Source organism: Oncorhynchus mykiss, chromosome 2 (assembly GCF_057628025.1).
Source record: "Oncorhynchus mykiss isolate SJ-2025 chromosome 2, ASM5762802v1, whole genome shotgun sequence".
NCBI classification, from domain to species: Eukaryota; Metazoa; Chordata; class Actinopteri; order Salmoniformes; family Salmonidae; genus Oncorhynchus; species Oncorhynchus mykiss.
In genome coordinates, this window is record NC_143023.1 from 56644215 (window position 1) to 56661364 (window position 17150).

Below are 17150 nucleotides of genomic sequence, written 5' to 3' on the forward strand. Positions count from 1 at the left end.
TATGCTCTCGTTGGCTGGCCCTCGCTTCATATTCGTCGCCAATGACTGCCGTTGGCTGGCCCTAACCGTTTAGATGGCAATGCACAGCCTTTTATTTTATTGAGGTGACACAACTATTGCTAGTTATGTTATTTGAATAACCTACCTGTCATTCTGTTTGTTATTTCTCATTGCGCTCAAGCTATCAATAAAAAAGAAAACGGACTACAAATGGAACATACAAAATACAATTGTTATTCATATTGTTTGGGAACCCGACGACAGTTACACCAATATCATGCATAAATAAATAAAAATAAATGCAGAGATGTAGATAACTTCATCAACATTGTCCGGAGATTTTTCCTGCCTTATTATTTTAGTGTATTTTATGCCACATGGTGACGCTGTTTCATAATTTTAAATGATTTTGGTGAAATGTGATCAAACTACTTCAACAGGAACTGACGTTTATCTGCGCGAGCGGGTGGATGGATGGAAAACAATTGCAGCTGCAGGAAAATGATTACAAACATCGTACCGCTCAAAGGTGAGAAATTCTATTTATTTACCGGAAATATATCTATGTAAAATTAAGATTACCGCGAGCTATTGGCAGATATCCGTAAGGTATTCGAGCCTTGCTCGTACTCAAAATCCTGCGTTTCTTCCTTCTTGTGTTTCACTTTGTTGGCAGGTCACTCACTGAGTGCTTTAAATGATAGAACCAGTGATGCGCAAAGTTCTGATCATCGAACATAAACAAATTATTCCAAGACAAATGGCACGTAGTTATGCCACGCGTGTCGACGTTGAAATATACGTTTGAACTTATCCATTGAAGCCAAACTGTTGACAATACTTTTATTCACTCATCAGTTCTAGCTAGTTAGTCAACTTTCAAAAAATGTATCTGATGAGTCTTCAATTTACATGTGTGTACATCAAAGTCACAGCAGGGAAATTATGTGTGGCAGAGGAATTCTATTGAGAGCTAGTAGGCTTCAAAGGGAATTCAGCTCGAGTCCGGTGTGCCTTATTTATTTATTTTAATCGCTGGTGGTATACACTAACCCCAATGTAGGCCCGTATGTGGATAGTTGAGATATATATGCGATCTGTAGCCCTGACTGTCAGAGAATGAATTTGTGCCAACAGAATGAAGTGTCAATGTTTGCCTCAATCAAGTCGCAAATCTAAAGCCTTTTCAACATCAAATTAGAAGTTGATGAAGTTATTTTGCACCTTCCCCAGTGAACATTACGTAAACTTCTCAGTCTGTAGTGTTCTGTGCTATTGCTGACTGCCCGTTGCATCCTGCTAAGTTGTCGTCATGGCTGCTGCTGATCAGAGGGTGAGCTTCCCAAAAACATGAAGATACTTTTTTAGACTGCGAAAGACTCTTTTGAGTGGGTGGTATCTATTTTCCCACTCCCAGAGGGAAAGGCTGGATCTGTGTCTGTGAGAGATTTTGCAACTGCTAACCATGAGCATGAAAGTTCATATACCGGTATTGTACTGAGGTTAAGACCTGACATTTTGATTGGGGAGTTAGCCTATCATCAATTGCCACTTTGTTTCCTACTTTAACTTCAAATCTCATTTACATGGACAAAATTTGACATAGTTGTGTTTAGGTTATTGGGACTCTACTGTCAAGCATGGACACTATAAAGTCTTGCCCGTTTCTTTTTATAGGCTAGATGTTAATAATATAGCAGACACCTTTATCCAAAGTGTGTGGGTGGCCCCTGGAATCGAACCCACAATCCTGGCATTTCAAGGACCATGCTCTACCGACTGAGCCATATGTTTTGTACATGCTCTCTGTTCGACCCAAAGCAGCAGAAAGATCAGCATTTGAGATTTTGTCCCAGTCATTGGCCATCGTTGGAGAAACTGAATCTATAAAAGCTATAAGCATGACTTGGTTACTTAGTCCTGTCTTAAAGATGTTATTTTGTACCTTGATCCGCTACCCGGTATGTCTGCTTCAGATTGGTAGTGGCGGCCTGCTACTTGCATTTTATTAGGCAATTTGTAAAGAGACCATTCTACTCAATCCAGTGAACAAATTATCTCTGAAAGTTCCAAACTGACCCCTGCATCCTTAAATTATTCCAGTCAAGCAGACATTGCCACTGGAGGAGAATGGTAGTCGCTAGCTCCCAGTATCACCTGTCTTTTTAGCCCAAACTACTTTTGAGGGGAAACTAACAATGTTCTCAGATCCGTTTTGAAGTTGTTAGGGAATTTGGCCAAAAATGGTTTACAGCACCATGGGTATATATCTTGTTTGGTTTTACTTTGAGCTATTTCTATTCCTTTTCTCCAACTTTTTCTTTTCATTTACCCGCTGCCTTTTAAGGGCTTCTAAAACATGATGGCATCTCAGGTCAGGACCCTTTGTTCTGGGATTAAGTTTAGTGGCTGAAGGTTTAGCCTGTCTTCCTGTAGCCACTCGTTGTAATATGTAGGCTAAATGTAAGAGACATTTGGGTACATTACGTTTTGAACTCTATTGGTGAGTCATGTCCACACATTTAAATGGCATAGGTCTACATTCTCTCTTTCTTCTTCAATGGCCCTTCATTTGAATGGGATGGGTAGTCCAAAGCTTCAAGATGAAAAATTTATATAGGCCTGATCCCTCACTATATGTAGCCTAGCCTATAACATTTACAGACGCCATAGTCCACTGCATCTACTCAGAGTAGGGTTTAAGCTACTTTTTGAAGGGAAGACTGAGGTCAAAACTTGACACTCTGCAAATATGAGGCAGGGTTACATGATGATGAAGAATCCAAAAAATGAATCCAGTACCACCACAGTCTGCCTACCTCTTTCCTTTACCCAGGTCAAACTCAGTTGATGTCTGTCTGGCAGAATGTGGCTTCACTGCGCTGCTAGACAAATGTTTGAGCGATGCTGCCATTGGTTTTCCACCACCGGAATCTCTGCCCAGGCTCTGATATTAGCACAGCTGATAAGACACCCTTGGGCCATAGAGTACACAATGCTACAGAGAGAGAGTGAGAGACCCGCCTGGCTGCCTTACATGCCAAATTCCTCACAAACATTAGTGCCAGGCTAGCTAGAGAGAGCCCAGGCACAGCTAGCCTTCACCACAATGGGAGGTGTGAGGGAAACTCAGGAGAGGCCTGTGTCGCCTGATAGAGAGTATCTGACTGAGGGACTGGGTAGTGATAAGAATTGGTTTATTTTGTTTTAGATCTATGTTATCTATAAATGCACACACGTGTTGCCTGTTTCTGACAACACATAGGATGTTCTTATTTCGAAACACATTGTTCTGTAGTGTACAACCCATGTGACAGTCCTTGTGCAAGCCAGGCACACTAAACTTTAACAGGCCTTTTATGGACTCCCCTTTACCCTGACTGTGCATAATTTTGTAAGTGGGGTTGTCATGGATTTCTGAGGCAGCATGACTCAAATAGATTTAAATTATTTTCACTTTCCTCCCTGCTGTCGCTTGTCATTTCCATGTAAAAGGACCCATTAGCAGAAACGTGATATTTATAGGATCATATCAAATTTGGTGTCAAATGAATGCTAATAGTGTATATTTTTGAGAAATAAAGGCATGATATGTTTTTCAACCATTTCCCACCCTAAAAATGTGGAATAAGCTAAGGCTTTGATTTCTGGTCACACAGATAGTCTTAAAAGGTATTAGAAACACACCAAAACACAATAATGTTGAAGTGAAGGCGCCTGCCAACTAATTTCAACAGCAAAGATACAGGTGTCCTTTCTAACTCAGTTGCAGGAGAGGAAGGAAACCACTCATGGATTTCACCATGAAGACAATGGTGACTTTAAACCAGTTACATAGTTTAATGACTGTGATGGGAGAAAACTGAGGATGGATCAACAACATTGTAGTTAATCCACAATACTAACCTAATTGACAGAGTGAAAAGAAGGAAGCCTGTATAGAAAAAAGAATATTCCAAAACATGCATCCTGTTTGCAGCAAGGCACAAAAACAATCCAGCACATCACTGAGTACCACTCTTCATATTTTCAATCATGGTGGTGGCTGCATCATGTTATGGGTTTGCTTGTCATTGGCAAGGACTAGGGATAAAAAATAACTTTAGGATAAAAAATAAATGTCTGCTTTCCAACAAAGATTGGGAGACAGTCACTTTTCAGCAGGACAATAACCTAAAACACAAGGCCAAATATACACTGGAGCTGCTGACCAAAATGACATTGAATGTTCCTGAGTGTCCGAGTTAGACTTTCAAAATGATTTAAGTAAAAATTCTATGGCAAGACTTGAAAACGCAAAATGGTTAGGCCTATTTCGGTTATCGCGATATTTAGAGTAGAATATCGTAGAAGAGGTCTCCCCAAATATTGCCCAACCCTATTCGTCATAGTATTGTTGCTGCTAACAATTTTGTTTTTGAATTATGATTAAGGCAACCCCCCGCTCCTCTGATTTGAGGGGTTGGGTTAAATGCGGAAGACGCATTTCAGTTGAATGCATTCAGTTGTGCTGACTAGGTATCCCCCTTTCCCTTTTCTTTTCCGAAATCAATGAGTGGCCAAAAAAATCAGTAACAGAATGACAGCAATTGAATTGGCTACAATGGGAAATTATAGTCACAAACCACAGTTGCAGTAAAGAAAAGTAGAGTATTCGTTCAGTACTGTACAACATATTGATTCTTCTTGACCTGAGTGCTGCTTTTGACATGGTGAGCCATCAGATCCTCCTCACCAGGCTTGAGGGTCTGGGTGATGAGGGCACCGCACTCTCCTGGCTACAATCATACCTCACCAACTGAACCCCCTACATCTCTCTCAATGGCCACACCTCAGCTGCAGTTGTACAGGTTGTCCCCCAAGGCTCTGTGCTGGGTCTCTTACTCTTCATCATCTACATCCTCCCCCTTGGTCAGATCCTCCGTCACTTCAACCTTGACTTCCACTGCTATGCTGATGACACCCAGATATACCTCGGCACCAAATCCCTCCTCAACCTACCTCTGACCCATATTGAATCCTGCCTCTCTGCAATAAAAACATGGATGCAACCAAACTTACTCAAGCTCAACAGTGATAAAACGGAACTCCTCCTCATAGGCACCAAATCCACCCTCACCAAAGCTAGAAACTTCACCCTCACTGTCTCTCCCTCCCTCCATGCACACAACTTTGGAGTCATCTTGGACTCCACACTCTCTTTTGACCAACACATAAGACAGACTGTCAAATCCTCATAATTCCATCTCCGCAACATTGCCAAAGTCAGGTCTACCCTCTCTTGTCCTGCTGCTGGCTGAAACCCTCATACATGCGTTCATCTCTACCCGTCTTGACTACTGCAATACACTACTCTCCGGCATCAACTCGAGCTCCCTCCATAAGCTTCAAATGGTTCAAAACTTTACAGCCCGACTCCTTACCCACACTAAGTCCTGGTAGCACCCCCCCCCCCCCGTTGTGAACTCCACTGGGCCCCTGCCTCCCAGCGCATTCTTTACAAGATCCTCCTTCTGACCTACAAAGCCCTTCACCACTTACCTTTAACCACCTTCTCCCCTACAAACCCCCACACGCACTCCATTCCACCACAGCAGGCCATCTTGTCCCCCCCTTCATTATTATTAATAATAAATAAAAAAATGTGTGTAGATCAGCTTTAATATGGCAGATTGTGGCTTCCTTCATTGTAATTGTCTGCATCATTTCCAATCCCCCATACATTTTTTATGTATGTGTTTTATACATATTTTATACATTTATGCAAGATCGAATCCCTGAGGTGACAATGTAAAAATCTGTCATATATATATATATATATATATATCTATCAGCTCTGGGATTCGATCTTGCAACCTTCGGTTACTAGTCCAACGCTCTAACCACTAGGCTACCTGCCGACCAGACCATGATGGACCCTCCACCTCCAAATCGATCCCGCTCCATAGACGCGAATCCAACTATCACCCCTGGTGAGACAAAACCGCGACTCATTAGTTAAGAGCACTTTATGCCAGTGTAACAGTACAAATTTAGACCGTCCCCTCGCCCATACCCGGGCGCGAACTAGGGACCTTCTGCACACATCAACAGTCACCCTCGAAGCATCGTTACCCATCGCTCCACAAAAGCCGCGGCCCTTGCAGAGCAAGGGGAACTACTACTTCAAGGTCTCAGAGCAAGTGACGTCACTGATTGAAACGCTATTTAGCGCCCACGCTAACTAAGCTAGCCGTTTCACATCCGTTACACTCACCCCCCTTTTGACCTTCCTCCTTTTTTTCCGCAGCAACCAGTAATCCGGGTCAACAGCATCAATGTAACAGTACAATTTTAAACCGTCCCCTCGCCCATACCAGGGCGCGAACCAGGGACCTTCTGCACACATCAACAACTGACACCTACGAAGCGTCGTTACCCATCGCTCCACAAAAGCTGCGGCCCTTGCAGAGCAAGGGGAACTACTACTTCAAGGTCTCAGAGCAAGTGACGTCACTGATTGAAACGCTATTTAGCGCCCACGCTAACTAAGCTAGCCGTTTCACATCCGTTACACCAGTCCTGTTTGGTCCAGCGACGGTGGGTTTGTGCTCATAGGTGATGTTGTTGCCAGTTATGTCTGGTGAGGACCTACCTTACAACAGGCCTACAAGCCCTCAGTCCAGCCTCTCTCAGCCTACTGCGGACAGTCTGAGCAATGTTGGAGGGATTGTGCGTTCCTGGTGTAACTCGGGCAATTGTTGTTGCCATCCTGTACCTGTCCCACAGGTGTGATGTTCGGATGTACCGATCCTGTGCAGGTGTTGTTACACGTGGTCTGCCGCTGCGAGGACTATCAGCTACCCATCCTGTCTCCCTGTAGCGCTGTCTTAGGCATCTTGCAGTACAGACATTGCAATTTATTGCCCTGGCCACATCTGCAGTCCTCATGCCTCCTTGCAGCATGCCTAAGGCACGCTCACGCATATGAGCAGGGACCCTTGGACCCTTTCAGAGTCAATAGAAAGGCCTCTTTAGTGTCCTAAGTTTTCATAACTGTGACCTTAATTGCCTACCGTCAGTAAAACGTTCGACAGGTGCATGTTCACTAATTGTTTATGGTTCATTGAACAAGCATGGGAAACAGTGTATAAAGCCTTTACAATGAAGATCTGTTATTTGGATTTTTACGAATTATCTTTGAAAGACAGGGTCCTGAAAAAGGGACGTTTCTTTTTTTGTTGAGTTTATATAACGTGACGTAATAATGCCGCATTACATTTTGCGCTACACGTGCCTCACAGCATTCCTAACCTAGCCCGCACAATGTCTGCTGTGTGGGTCGAGCAGTCATTTGAAAGAGTAAGAAGATTTCAGCTAAATCCATTTAAAGCCAAGATAATGTAATTCAATGCCCTTGACAATCAACCGTTCTCTGTCATAGGTGATGTTGGCTTTCACCGACTGCTTGAGCACCGGTACACACTACCAAGTGCGCCATTTGTCAGATGTTGAACTACCGTAATTACACAGACATATATACTATGGAACGCCGTTTGGGTCTTTGCATGTCAAAAAAGATACAGTAGCACTGTCAAAGCTGTACAAAAAAGTCTGCAAGCAAACACCGGCCACGAACAGTGTGTTTACAGTCCCGAGTTGGTAATAAAGCATAATTTGTTCGACTGCAACTTCTGAGGTTGCTAGCTTTAGCTTGGAGCTAGCTAGCACAAATACAACCAGCCTGAAAACAATGACCAGTAGAAACTGAAGTCATTTTCATTATTCTTAGCAATGATTTAGGAATCCTTGTTGAGAAAATATCAGCTAGGTTGCCACTTGTTGTTCGCCAATTGAAATTTCAGTTCATGAAAATAAATCGCTAGCCAGCTACTTAACCCTGTTGCCCAAAGCTAATGTTATAAGCATCCAGCTAGCTTCATCTGGCTAGTGAGCCTCGACTGAACCCAGTTATGTGTTGTTAAGGTAGCCACAATAAGGATTAGGCAAAATAAAACAATGTCATTGACAGTGATGCAAATGAACACAAATAATTATATAAATACTTTTATTTTGAAGGCCAACCGCAAAGTCCACTATTGTGGCTAATCCTTATTGTGGCTAGCGTCATAGATGGGTCCGACCACCATTCATGAAATAAGAACTGTCTTATAAATTAGGGTTATTTTAGATGATGACACCTAGCTGTATAGTTAGCTAGCTAGCTATACCTACTGAAACAGATATCGTGTTATTTGCCGTATCTTTTTTGACAAGCAAAGACCCAAACGGTGTTCCACAGAAATCCTGGTTAAGAATGAAACAACTGAACAAATGAACAACGAAACAGCACAGCAAGTAAGTGAAAGAAATGTGTTGATTATGTTTTACTGGTAATAGGGACATACGTAAATGCCAACAAAATAACTTTTTGGTGTGTGTGTAACCTTTATTTAACTTGGTGAGTCAGTTAAGAACAAATTCTTATTGACAATGACGACCCGGACGACGCTGGGACAATTGTGCGCCGCCCTATGGGACTCCCAATCACAGCCAGATGTGATTCAGCCTGGATTTGAACCAGGGACTGTAGTGACGCCTCTTGCACTGAGATGCAGTGCATTAATCTGCTGCGTACGTGTGTGTGTGTGTTAACTATTTAACTGTACTAGAATGCTTCAAATGTTAAATATCTGTTATCGGTATCGTTTGTTTTTGGCAAGGAAAATATAGGATATCGGTATCGGCCAAGAATTTAATGTTGGTGCATCACATATACATGCATACATACTACATACATACCGTTCAAAAGTTTGGGGTCACTTAGAAATGTCCTTGTTTTCCATGAAAACATACATGAAATGAGTTGCAAAATGAATAGGAAATATAGTCAAGTTGTTGACAAGGTTATAAATAATGATTTTTAATTGAAATAATTGTGTCCTTCAAACTTTGCTTTTCTCAAAGAATCTTCCATTTGCAGCAATTACAGCCTTGCAGACCTTTGGCATTCTAGTTGTCAATTTGTTGAAGTAATCTGAAGAGATTTCACCCCATGATTCCTGAAGCACCTCCCACAAATTGGATTGGCTTGATGGGCACTAATTACGTACCATACGGTCAAGCTGCTACCACAACAGCTCAATAGGGTTGAGATCCGGTGACTGCTGGCCACTCCATAATAGACAGAATACCAACTGACTGCTTCTTCCCTAAATAGTTATGGCATAGTTTGGAGCTGTGCTTTGAGTCATTGTCCTGTTGTAGGAGGAAATTGGCTCCAATTAAGCGCCGTCCACAGGGTATGGCGTGGCATTGCAAAATGGAGTGATAGCCTTCCTTCTTCAAGATCCCTTTTACCCTTTACAAATCTCCCACTTTACCACCACCACCAAAGCACCCACAGACCATCACATTGCCTCCACCATGCTTGACAGATAGCATCAAGCACTCCTCCAGCATCTTTTCGTTTTTTCTACGTCTCACGACTGTTCCTCTTTGTGATCCGAACACCTCAAACTTAGATTTGTCTGTCCATAACACTTGTTTCCAATCTTCCTCTGTCCAGTGTCTGTGTTCTTTTCCCCATCTTAATCGTTTCTTTTTATTGGCCAGTCTGAGATATGGCTTTTTCTTTGCAACTCTGCCTAGAAGGCCAGCATCCCGGAGTCGCCTCTTCACTGTTGACGTTGTGACTGGTGTTTTGCGTGTACTATTTAATGAAGCTGCCAGTTGAGGGGTCTGTTTCTCAAACTCGACTCTCTAATGTGCCTTTCCAAATCATGTCCAATCAATTGAATTTACCACAGGTGAACTCCAAGTTGTAGAAACATCTCAAGGAATATCAATGGAAACAGGATGTACCTGAGCTCAATTTCGAGTCTCGTACCAAAGGGTGCGAATACTTATGTAAATAAGGTATTTGTTTTTTATTTCTAATACATTTGCAAAAACGTTTAACTTTGTAATTATGGGGTGTTGTGTGTAGATTGCTGAGGAACATTTAAAAAAAATGTAATCTGTTTTAGAATAAGGCTGTAACGTAACAAAATGTGGGAAAAGGGAAAGGGTCTGAATACGTTAACAAATGCACTGTATACAATGTCGGTATCAAATGTCTTAGAGTGATGGACTGTGCCTTCTCCCTGGCCTCCGTGATGGATTAGTCAAAAGAGACGGGCACGAATCAGACAATTGTATTGTACACCATAAGAAAAAAAAATAAGGATTGCGACTGCTCTACTAAAGAAATCTCGGTCGACCAACAGCTTATCGATCAAACAATAAACGAGTTGACTAAATGGGGTCAGCCCTTAACATGTATGGTTTGTTAAACTTTGTCTTTTTTTTTGTTGCTTGGCATACATTTGAAAGTGAGTCTCAGCGTCACTCTGTTACTGTGGAATTGCCCCCCCCCCCCCCCCCCCAATGTTGAAGGACGGTGATACTTCAGGATGTCAGTTGGTCTTGTGCTTGGATTTTTGTACAAGCCATAGTCAAAGGTCCAGTGTGTTTAAAACACATATATCTTGGTAATAGATTTGAAACAGCCTAGCTGTAATTCTATAGGGAACAGTATAAATGCATTAGTATCAGCTAGTTTTTAGTCATGCAGACGTTGCCATTGGCTATGGACATCGCTCACTAAATGCAGAACAAATGCCTGTCAGACCACTTCATGGTTGTGCAATGTTCCTGGTGATGTCTGTATGGTTCCTGGTGATGTCTGTATTGTTCTTGGTGATGTCTGTATTGTGATTTGCGGTCTTTTCGCATCCTTTCCCAGGTGTTTGAAGAAGCAGAACTCCCGTCTGACCTGTTGACACCAGAGCTGAACTACAAACGCTGCGTACATGGCACCCTCCAGTTGACACCATGGCCCAGATATCCAGTGGTAATGGGTTCAAGCTGGATGTGGCCCAGCCAAAGGGGGTTGTGGGTAAGGAGGAGGCCCTTCGTATGGAGGCAGAGGCCTTAGCTAAACTACAAATGGAGAAGAGACAGACGCTCCCGGCGACCTCGTCTTCCACCTCCTCTTCTGCTTCCTCACAAAACAAACTTCATCCCACCGCCGCTCCCAGGCCTACTCCTTCCTCCAGCAACCGACCGGAGAAGGATCTCATTGTCTTCCCCGAGGCCAAGAAGCAGGTAGAGAAGGACAAGTTCCGGGACATCGACGTCGACAAGCTGACCAACCAGGAGCTAGAGAAGCTCCTGCTGGACGACAGCTTCGGGGCCAACAGCAGCAAGGCCTCGCGGCCCTCCTTGCTGCTGGGGTTCAACCTCAGCGCTTCTTACCCGGGGGGCCACGCCACCTGCAGTCCCTCGCCCTTCCACAGCGGCCAGTGGACACCCTCCATGCTCACCACCCCCTCCAGTTCGGGTGTGTCCACACCCACCCACCAGCAGGCTCCCATGTTCCCTTCTGCTCCGTTCCCTAACCCCGAAAACTTCTCCTTCCACAATGGCTTTTCACCGGCCATGCCGCCCTACATAGGCCTGCCCGGCCCGCAGACCTCATTCATGGCCTTCACTCCCATCCAGCAGCCCGGGACCATGGTGTTCCAGCAGCCCACCGTCACCCTGGAGATGGCCAAGCTCTTCGACAAGATCCACAGTACCTCGGAATACTTGAAGAACGGCAGGTCGGCCAGCACTGACCTGGATTCTTCGTCGACTAGCGTCGCGTCCCTGGCGCCCAACCCACCGCAACCTGCCGTGGAATCCCCTGCTTTCAGCCGCTTCGAGTGGCTGGACCTGGACCCACTCAACAAGCGCAAAGCTGAGGGCGAGGAGGGCTCCTCCCTGGCATCGCGCGGTACAGTAATGGTGGTGGGAGGACCAGCTGGAGGGGACCCCTGGGATGCCGTGCTGCTCGACGAGACAGAGGGCGTGGCTGATGGCAGCAGTCCACCCGTGGAGGTGACAGGTCAACTCGCGGGTCGCTCTCAGCCCCGGAGGTCGTCGACGGGGGCAGCGGTCACCAGGAACCACTCCCTTACCATCCCAGCGTCCTCATCCCAGCAAAAGCCAAACAATCAGGTACGTCTAGTCATCTAACGGTAAAAATACATTATACAATCTCTCTCCTAAGCAAATCTGTACATTGCCTGTTTAGGTTGTGGTATGGTAGTCATAACACAGCCAAAACAACCAAGTTTTACCATGGCTCATTCAAAATAACCCAACGTAATTAACAAACGGTAAACGAATGGTAATGATTGTAGCTGAACCAAAAATATCAAAGGGTTCATCAAAAGCCTAGCCAAAACAACCAGGTCAAGTCCCACATCAATGACATCATACAGGCACTGCCAAAACATCCATTTTGGTTTCCAAAGCACATACCTGTAGCCAAGTAAATGTTCCACCTTGCAATGCCCACACCTTGTGAGGGCGATTCTAAGCCAGCAGTAGCGGAAAATATTTGTGGTATTTCAAATTGTTCTGGCTATTCTAACATATATAAAATGCCATGGGAGGAAGGTGTTTACATGCCTCCGCTCCTGTAAGACCTGATGATCCTTGAAGCGTACATGATACAGACAACATCTTGGTGACATTATACCCCTTATATTGTGTGCTCTCCAATATGGTGTATGTTTAGGTTCTAAAATTAAAATATTCACATTAATTTATACAACTCAAAACTGTTCTTTTACGGGGTTTTATTCATGACCGTCACAACCCTGTGTGTGTGTGTGTGTGTGTCCGTGTGTGTCGCCCAAGCCGGTCTGCCTCGCTGCCAGGCAGCAGTACTTAGTGTTGGTATAGCCTAAGCAGGGACAAGATCATACAGCTCCCCAACATGCCCCACGGCGGACTCATCTGACAAGCCCCAGAGCGACCCAGTGTTGCCATGGCAGCAGGCGCTCTCATTTAGGCTGAGTGTGAGACTGAGTGTGGCCGGGCGAAGCACTACTGTCAACCAGCGGGGCCAGCACAGAGTTACCTTCTACAGACCCAGTCACCCCTTTATCGGTTTCCAGCCCCATACTAATCTTTCATCAAATGTGTGTTTGTGGGGGGCTATAGTGCCTTCAGAAAGTATTCACACCCCTTGATTTCCCCCTCACATTTTGTGTTACAGCCTGAATTTAAAATGGATTAAATTGAGATGTGGCCCTATAATGTCAAAGTGGAACTATGTTTTTAGAATTTTTCACAAATTAATTAAAAATGAAAATCTGAAACGTCTTGAGTCAATAAGTATTCAACCCCTTTGGTTATGGTAAGCTTAAATAAGTTCAGGAGTACAAATGTGCTTAACAAGTCACATACAGTGCCTTGCGAAAATATTCTGCCCCTTTGAACTTTGCGACCTTTTGCCACATTTCAGGCTTCAAACATAAAGATATAAAACTGTATTTTTTTGTGAAGAATCAACAACAAGTGGGACACAATCATGAAGTGGAACGACATTTATTGGATATTTCAAACTTTTTTAACAAATCAAAAACTGAAAAATTGGGCGTGCAAAATTATTCAGCCCCTTTACTTTCAGTGCAGCAAACTCTCTCCAGAAGTTCAGTGAGGATCTCTGAATGATCCAATGTTGACCTAAATGACTAATGATGATAAATACAATCCACCTGTGTGTAATCAAGTCTCCGTATAAATGCACCTGCACTGTGATAGTCTCAGAGGTCCGTTAAAAGCGCAGAGAGCATCATGAAGAACAAGGAACACACCAGGCAGGTCCGAGATACTGTTGTGAAGAAGTTTAAAGCCGGATTTGGATACAAAAAGATTTCCCAAGCTTTAAACATCCCAAGGAGCACTGTGCAAGCGATTAATATTGAAATGGAAGGAGTATCAGACCACTGCAAATCTACCAAGACCTGGCCGTCCCTCTAAACTTTCAGCTCATACAAGGAGAAGACTGATCTGAGATGCAGCCAAGAGGCCCATGATCACTCTGGATGAACTGCAGAGATCTACAGCTGAGGTGGGAGACTCTGTCCATAGGACAACAATCAGTCGTATATTGCACAAATCTGGCCTTTATGGAAGAGTGGCAAGAAGAAAGCAATTTCTTAAAGATATCCATAAAAAGTGTTGTTTAAAGTTTGCCACAAGCCACCTGGGAGACACACCAAACATGGAAGAAGGTGCTCTGGTCAGATGAAACCAAAATGTAACTTTTTGGCAACAATGCAAAATGTTATGTTTGGCGTAAAAGCAACACAGCTGAACACACCATCCCCACTGTCAAACATGGTGGTGGCAGCATCATGGTTTGGGCCTGCTTTTCTTCAGCAGGGACAGGGAAGATGGTTAAAATTGATGGGAAGATGGATGGAGCCAAATACAGGACCATTCTGGAAGAAAACCTGATGGAGTCTGCAAAAGACCTGAGACTGGGACGGAGATTTGTCTTCCAACAAGACAATGATCCAAAACATAAAGCAAAATCTACAATGGAATGGTTCAAAAATAAACAAACATATCCAGGTGTTAGAATGGCCAAGTCAAAGTTCAGACCTGAATCCAATCGAGAATCTGTGGAAAGAACTGAAAACTGCGGTTCACAAATGCTCTCCATCCAACCTCACTGAGCTCGAGCTGTTTTGCAAGGAGGAATGGGAAAAAATTTCAGTCTCTCGATGTGCAAAACTGATAGAGACATACCCCAAGCGACTTACAGCTGTAATCGCAGCAAAAGGTGGCGCTACAAAGTATTAACTTAAGGGGGCTGAATAATTTTGCACGCCCAATTTGTCAGTTTTTGATTTGTTAAAGTTTGAAATATCCAATAAATGTCGTTCCACTTCATGATTGTGTCCCACTTGTTGTTGATTCTTCACAAAAAAATACAGTTTTATATCTTTATGTTTGAAGCCTGAAATGTGGCAAAAGGTCGCAAAGTTCAAGGGGGCCGAATACTTTCGCAAGGCACTGTAAGTTGCATGGACTCACTGTGTGCAATAATAGTGTGTAACATGATTTTTGAATGACTACCTCATCTCTCTAACCACTGGGCAGGTAGCCTAGTGGTTAGAGTGTTGGACAAGTAACCGAAAGGTTGCAAGATCGAATCCCCGAGCTGACAAGGTACAAATCTATCGTTCTGCCCCTGAACAAGGCAATTATCCCACTGTTCCTAGACCGTCATTGAAAATAAGAATTAGTTCATAACTGACTTGCCTAGTTAAATAAAGGTATAATTTAAAAAATGAAATCTGTAAGGTCCCTTAGATGAGCAGTTCATTTCAAACACAGATGCAACCACAAAGATGCCCCGCAGAGAAGGGCACTTATTGGTAGATGGGCAAAAATACAAAAGCAGACATTGAATATCCCTTTGTGCTTGGTGAAGTTATGAATTACTTTTTAGATGCTGTACCAATACACCCAGTCACTACAAAGACACAGGTGTCCTTCCTAACTCAGTAGCATGAGAGGAAGGAAACCGCTCAGGGATTTCACCATGAGGTCAATGGTGACTTTAAAACAGTTACAGAATTGAATGGCTGTGAAAGCATGCATCAACAACATTGTAGTGACTACACAATACTAACCTAAATGACAGAGTGAAAAGGAAGCCTGTACAGAATAGAAAATATTCCAAAACATGCGTCCTGTTTGCAATAAGGCACAAAAGTAAACCTGCCAACAAATATGCCAAAAATGATTGTCCTGAATACAAAGCGTTATGTTTGGGGCAAACACAGCACATCACTGAGTGCCACTCTTCATATTTTCAATCTGTATCATGTTATGGGTATGCTTGTAATGGGCAAGGAATAACAAGTTTTTTTAGGATAAAAAATAAATGGAATAGAGCTAAGCACAGGCAACATCCTAGAGGAAAACCTGGTTCAGTCTGCATTCCAACAGACACTGGGAGACAAATTTACCTTTCAGCAGAACAATAACTTAAAACACAAGGCCAAATATACACTGGAGTTGCTTACCAAGACAACATTTAATGTTCCTGAGTGGCCTAGTTACAGTTTTGACTTAAATCAGCTTGAAAATCTATGGCAAGACTTGAAATGGATTGTGATCCACAACCAAAATAATAATGTGCAAATCAAATCAAATCCAATCCAATCAAATCAAATATTGTACAATCCAGGTGTGCAAAGCCCTTGGAGACTTACCCAGAAAGACTCACAGCTGTAATCGCTGCCAAAGGTGACTCTAACATGTATTGACTCAAAGTTTCACCATATTAAAACGAGAGTTCAGTTCACGTGACAGGGTTTCCGTTAAAATGTCTTCTAATGAAAGCAACAAAATAACAAAGGCTTTACAATGATGGTGAAACCTTGGATACATCTTGGGGTTAAGTGGGTTTAAATCTTCAAGGATGTCACAGGGAGTGCACAGAAGGATGTCAAAATGCTGAATTTTAGCGCTTTATCAAGTCTCTGAATATTTAAAAAAAAATATTTTTTTTTAACATTCTATGTGGTCTAAAGATATCAAAGGGACACAAAGGTGAATTGGTTGGTGGAACTAACCATAACCGAAGGCCTCCTCAGCCCTCTTCTAATCTTCATCCTCCATTTGAAAAGCTTTAAAACACCTCTGTGCGCCTCTGCAAGAAAATCTGTCTCATTTAGGTATACTTCTGCAATTAAGGCAATTATAACCATGCGTCTTCTGCTGCGTTCTGTTCTTTCATACACTCTGGTGGTGGATAGATAGGCCTACAGAGTGACATATATGGCTAAAAGTAAACTCGGTGACTCAAGTCAATTATCTCGGTCTTCTCCACCCCCTCACCTTTCACCCTGTTTAGTCACGACAAACAGGAAGTGCCTTGTGGGTGGAAATTGTAGTTGAGAGCCAGATACTAACGGAATCCTCTGAATCAGCTGATTAAGTCCTAGATGATAACAACAACCGCATCCTTTGTTGAAAAAGGACATTTCTATAATGTCACAGTGGAGGTTAGGACAGAGGAATCACTAACTTTCTGATTTGAAAGAGGAAGTCAAACTTTACTTGGTTCACTGGTTCCCCTGACGTAGCTTACGCTAGAAAGTGTAAACCAGGAAGAATCAAATTAAATTGTGACTTTCATATGCGCCGAATACAACAGGTGTAGACTTTACCATAAAATGCTTACTTTCGTGCCCTTTCCCAACAATGCAGAGATAAAAAGTAAGCAAGGTTGCTAATAAAAATAGAGAAATAATAACAGCATAACTAACAATAAT

At 43.1% G+C, this 17150-nt stretch overlaps 1 protein-coding gene across 1 annotated transcript in view; it reads left to right on the plus strand.

Moving 5' to 3' along the window:
• The first annotated feature begins 430 nt into the window (after positions 1-430).
• LOC110492171 (phosphatidylinositol-4-phosphate 3-kinase, catalytic subunit type 2 alpha) overlaps positions 431-17150 on the plus strand; it is a 51659-nt gene continuing 34939 nt past the window's right edge. Inside the window, exons 1-2 of the mRNA XM_021566244.3 lie at positions 431-529; positions 10766-12021. Of these exons, the coding sequence (XP_021421919.2) occupies positions 10855-12021 (1167 nt within the window). The 5' untranslated portion in view covers positions 431-529; positions 10766-10854. The remainder of the gene's footprint in view (positions 530-10765; positions 12022-17150) is intronic.